Genomic DNA, 5,984 nt, shown 5'->3' with positions numbered 1-5,984 from the left:
AGCAGCCCGCAGCAAAAGTGGCGGAACAGGCAAAGAAGCTCCTCTTAGAAACTCTTAATCACTCAACAGTAAAGGAAGACAACTTCCTAAGAAGCAAAGAAAGAATGTGGTTGGAAGATTATACAAGAAAGACCAGGCATTCAGCAAACAAGCACCCAATCCACAAGGAAAGATGGCAGATCTGTGAAACTGAGGACAATTTCCACAAGTGGTGGAAATCCCAAGACAAGTGTACTATTTTCTTTGATGGAGCCTCGAAAGGCAAAGGAGGTGTGATCTTCTTTCGGAATGGGAGAAAAGACGAATTCAGCTGGGGCCTTGGACTGAAAACCAACAATCAAGCTGAAATTCTAAGTCTCTGGAAAGCCTGCCAAATTGCCAGAAAAGAAAACCCAAACGAAATTCTAATCATAGGCGATTCAGAATTGCTAATAAAAACAATGGTAAAAAAGAAAAGACTGAAGGATCAGGCACTGAATAAACAGCTAGCAAGAGTAAATAGAATTCTAAAAGAGTTCCATTCAGTTCAAATATGCCACATTCTCAGAGGACTAAACAAAGAGGCAGACAGATTGGCAAATATTGGATGCTCTCTACAAGAAGGAATGATCAGCATAAAGGCAGAATCTCCGATCAATGCAATCATTCCTTAAATGGAAAGAGTGCATTAGTCATTATTGGAAATTGTAATGGTCGTTTAGGCTATGCCTAACCACCGTTCTATCAAACAAAATTAACAATTTCAATTAAAAAAAAAATCATTCTAAATATCTACCTATACTGAATTGTTCGGTAGAGATATATCTCTACCTCTACTGAATTGTTTGATAGTGAACAACTTAATTGAAAATCACTTTACACTTATTTACGCTTATCGAAATAAGGATAACCTTTTCTACCTATTCTGGGTTGGGTGGTTTGATAGTGAAATGGTCCTCTTTTAACTTTGTCATTCATGTGGAAGACAACATCAATGTCAATTTGTGATTCATGTAGAAGACAACGTCAATGTCCATCATTAACTTTAGTGGTGGACCCTCCAGTGAACCTAACTCACAATGGCCATATTTGCATCCTCGCTATTAAATGAATTTTAGCGTTTAGCATCACACGGTGAATGAACGGTGGCTTTGCTTCTGAGGAGAGCCTTCATACATTTCCTTCAATATCATTCCGATGGACATCCCCTTCTGTCATTGTTTGCTCCTTCTTGTTATACTCGTAAGCTGCCCTCCTGTATTTTTTTAATAATTCATGCTCTCTTCTAGTATACTCTAATTTCGTCTGATATGCTGCTTTAATCTCACTTGCTGTTGGTCCAAAGTTCCAAACAATGGATACTGTAACAGGAGCCGCAGGCAATACCATTACCAGCGCTATTATTGTTCCAATCACCCAACAACTTATTCAACAGAGACAATATATTTAATTTGGATGACAACCGTGAGCTTCTGGAAGAGCAGTTATATCGTATGAAGAGCCTCTTGCTTGGTATTAGCTCTCAGTTCCAACATCAGCAGAGGGAGGCACCGGATTCTCTCAAGAATTGTTTGCTAAGAATGCAAAGTAAAGTTGGAAATGCTAGAGAGTCGATGCATCGCTCACAACGCCCGTGGTTGCAGCAGTGCAATGATTGCCTCTTTTGCAAGCGGCAATCATGTCATTTGGGCTACAGTTGCTCAATTTTCAATTCTGCAAATACAAAATGATATTGCTTCTGCAATTAATTTAGATCTGACCAACTGTTCCGGTGATATGAGGAAGATGAAGTTGTGTGCATATTTGAAGACCAAGAAATTCTTTTTGGTTTTAGACGACATGTGGAGGGCACTCTCTCTGAAACAATTGGGCGTGCAGTTTGGCAATAACAAAGGGAGCAAACTTGTATTCACAACTCGAAATAGAGATCTGATTCAAGAAATGAATGCAAAACAGAGCACGGAAATGCAACCCTTACGAAGAGAGGAGGCCTGGGAGTTGTTTTTAAAAGTAACTTTCGAAGACGGCCATGTTCCAAAGAATGTAGAGAATATTGCGCGCCAGGTAGCCGAGGAGTGTAAAGGGTTACCGTTGGCAATAAATTTAATAGCCTCAACAATGATGGGCAACGCAGCTGTAGATGAGTGGAATCTTGCCTCAAATCAAATGCAAAAAGTGGATTTAAATTTTCCAATCACCCATCCTCGAATTAGTGGAGAATTGTATCAGCGATTGAGATGGAGTTACGACAGTCTGCCCGATGCTAACTTGAAAAACTGTTTTCTTCTCTTTGCCATGTTTACTGAAGATGCTGCTACACCAGTGGAAGCGATGGCGCAACTATGGATCGCAGAAGGCCTCGTTAAAACCAAAGAAGATGCCAACTATGACTATGTCTTAAAGACGGCGGAGAGCTATGTAAAGTTACTTGTAAATCGCAGCTTGTTCCAGGTGGAAGACGGTGTTATCAATGTCCATGATGTCCTCCATGACATGGCTATTTATATTGCAGAAAATGAGGAGAATTGTGTATTGAGGGCACGTCAAATTCTTCTAACATTTCCCCGACATCCCAGGTTCAGAAAATTGCAGGCGAATATCAGTTTTGGGCAATGATATTAAGTCTTTGCCAGCAAAGGAGTTGAGACGTCCCAAACTAGTTTCTTTATACGTGGGAGAAAATGAGGGATTGAAAGAAATTGCAGAAGCATTTATACTGAACCTCACCTCTTTGAGGGTATTAGACTTTCATGGCACGGCCGTACGATCACTGCCAACATCATTGTGGCAATTGACACACCTCGAATTTTTGTTTTTGGGTTTCAGTGAGATTGAAGATATACCTGACAAAATAGGTAATCTTTCGCATCTTCAATTTTTGTATCTTAACTTCTGTAAAAATCTAAAATCGTTGCCTTCTAGACTAGGAGAACTTCAAAATCTGAAGTATCTAAATCTTCACGGTTGTAATTCGATAAAAATCCCCGATCAGCTTAGAAAGCTCCCGAACTGTGAGATTGTGCTTAAAAACGAGGAATAGAGGGAACCGACTCCTTGAAAGTTATAAATATGTTTTTATGAAATGAGTTTCAAATATTAAGATTTGTTTTAATTCATAAACTATTTATTAGGTAATATATGGAATGAATTTAAGTTTTATTATTTTTTGGATTTTTAATTCGTAATTTATTTGTTTTTAATTCATAAACTATTTATTATGTAATATATGGAATGAATTTAAATTTTATTAATGTTTTTTTCCAGGTTATTTAAATTTTTGAAAGGAAATTGTAAATATTTAGAAAAGTCTAAACTTTCCAGTAAATATCACTTATATTAAAAAAAAAGGTTAAAACAAATATAAAAAATAACGATGGTTAAATTTTTTATATTGTAAATTAAAAATAAATAAAATAATTTAGTAATTCTTTAAAATTAATGAAAATGATTTAATGGTAATGTGAAATATAAATATTTTATTGATTATGAGAAATAAAAATTATATTTAAAAGTATAAAGAATAAAGTAAAGGATAAATCAATAATTCAAATAATTAAAGGTAGAACAAAAGAGAATGATGATTCAAGGGAGAAAAATAGTGTTTGGAAGACTAGCAATGATTAAACACGAAAAGTAAAAAAGGCAATGTTTGATATGATGAAATTTTATGATTGGATAAATTTGTAGTCATTTTTACTATTAATTAGGTGTTTTGTTTCTTAGTTAATTGTTAAGGTTTTTTTATTTTTAAAATTTATAAAATTATATGTTAGGAGAGTTTACTTGTTGACTTAAAATTTTTGGTTTTTTCAATGAAAATACAATGGCTAGATTTTGTTAGTTATATGTTTTTTGAGATAAGTTTTGAATTAGTTATTAATTTGGCCTATGTATGATTTTTCATAGGAGTAAGGAATTTGATAAATTTTTTGGTCAGACATAATGCCACATAAGTGGAAAAAATGTTTTAGCTTTAAAATGGAAACCTAAGTGGAAGGCTTTATTAATTTAAGAGATTAGGTACCCACTGGCCATAAGGGTCTTTTTAAGGTATGCTTTTTTTTATTTCGCAAGGAAATGAGAAGCTAAGATTCAAATAGGTTGAGTAACTGGAGTTTTTAGAATAGTAGTTTCTTTGGATATGATGGTAGTGAGAATAAGCATGAAGGTATCACTTCATATGGACATTTTTCTTATAAACTTGGCAGGTGGAGGTGTTATCGGGAAGATTGGAGTTGAGGACATTTAAAAGGGGAAGAGAGATTTTCTTTTGAATTTCTATAATAGATTAAGTATTGAGAGAGATTCACTAAGATGGTTAAAAACAAAGATCAAAGAGGGATGGCCGTGAGGCCAAAATATTAAGGTATCATTGATAAATAGAAACCAACATTTAGGGTTAATGAAAGTTTTTTAAGGCTAAAATATCAATATGTTCCATAAAAATGTTAGCAACAAGAGATAACAAAGAGTCCATAGTTATACCTTTGGTTTGGTCATTGCATATCCCTTTAAAGGTGAAGAAAAAGTAAGACTAATAAAAAATAATTTATTTATTTTTGCAATAAAATTTTTATCACATAATTATCAATTAACAAGGCCTTTAAGACTTATTTACGCTACACAAACCCCCGCCCCAGTTAATTTTTCTTAGGGATATATTGTTCTCTTCTTTAGATAATTTCATTTCTTAAATTACATATAAAATTCACCCCACGTCATCATAGCAATATCCATATTTACAAAATTATTCAACAACATATGCAATTATATAGAAAGAGCATAATTATCATCATTGCAGGGAACACAAGGGAGCAATAGAAGACAAGAATTCACATATAAAGACACGAGGATTGGTTGGAGACCAGGGAAAAACCCACTACAGGGAAAATCATTTCAATTTTTTCTTCTTTTAAGATTGTCATTGAATGATTAAGCAAGAGAGAGAATACAATGATTCATATCTTCAACCATAATCCTATGTAGAAAAAAAAACCAGCTAAACAATGTTCATGAGATGAACCCAACAATGCTAGTAATCAAAACCTTGATCTGAAAGCTTGCAGTCAATTGTCACTATCCGTGGTCAATTGTCAAACTTTGCAGTCAACTGTCAAACTCTGCAGTCAACTATTGAAATCTGCAATCAACTGATAAAACCAAACCCTAGGTCCCAATCACACGAATGATGTGATGTGCATGTGGTTGAAACGCTTCAGTAGTATGGATGAGTTGACCTGCATGTGGTTGCAGCCAAAGATTGCCTGTGACAAGCCTTTGGTTAGAGACCAAAACCCTAGCACACATGCGAACTTCAAACCCTACAATCTGGAACTTGTGTGAGAAAACTTCCATGAATCATCTCAAACATATGTGAACCAAACTAAAGAAAGAAGAAGAAGAATGATCGTAATGATGATGTCCAAATGAGAGTCACTTGAATTGTATTTATGGCCACACATGGGTGTCCAATTTATCTTTTGGGTCGACCTATATTTTTGTGCACATGTGGGATTTAATTCAAAAATACACTTTCCCCTGTCCAAATTGAGTGCTTCAATAGTCAAAATTGCTGCTCTCAAAAATTGGAATCTCATCCCATGGTTGGAATTTGTCATTGAGCTGTCAAATTAACACTCCCTCTCAACTAGGGAGAAATTCCAACTACATCATATAATCATGAAATTATCTAGTTATGAAATTATATCATATCTCAAGTATCTCATCATCAAATGTCGTCATTGTTTATCTTAGTTAATCTCTGCTTATTTCTTATTTTCTCTTGATTGTTCTTGATCATATGTTGAACATTTTTGAACCTAAAAGAAGAATAATTTGACATCAAAGGGGAGCCTAAGATACCACCCTCTATCCATCGGGGAGCTACTACTACCACCTAGAATCATTGCTAGTGGGGATCCTAATACTACGACCTTGGAAACATCAGATAGCTTATCATGAGGGACCCCTTCTCAACTTGGAACCACATCAGGGAGCTCAATGTC

At 35.0% G+C, this 5,984-nt stretch overlaps 1 protein-coding gene across 1 annotated transcript; it reads left to right on the top strand.

Annotated features, from left to right (window-relative positions):
* The first annotated feature begins 1,578 nt into the window (after positions 1–1,578).
* Positions 1,579–2,595, top strand: LOC149150462 (disease resistance protein SUMM2-like). The gene has a single exon (XM_089442798.1). The coding sequence runs from the start codon at positions 1,579–1,581 to the stop codon at positions 2,593–2,595; it is 1,017 nt and encodes a 338-aa protein (XP_089298924.1).
* Positions 2,596–5,984: the final 3,389 nt, after the last annotated feature.

The sequence above is a fragment of the Pinus tabuliformis genome, chromosome 9 (genome assembly GCF_031772625.1).
Source record: "Pinus tabuliformis cultivar Carrire ecotype Pingquan chromosome 9, CPIR1, whole genome shotgun sequence".
Classification (NCBI taxonomy): domain Eukaryota; kingdom Viridiplantae; phylum Streptophyta; class Pinopsida; order Pinales; family Pinaceae; genus Pinus; species Pinus tabuliformis.
Note: the sequence above shows the minus strand (reverse complement) of the source record. Positions and strands in the feature narration are given on the sequence as shown.

Bases quoted from the DNA above. Each gene is read 5' to 3' on its own strand.
- LOC149150462 (XM_089442798.1), top strand. From the start codon at position 1,579: ATGCTAGAGAGTCGATGCATCGCTCACAACGCCCGTGGTTGCAGCAGT.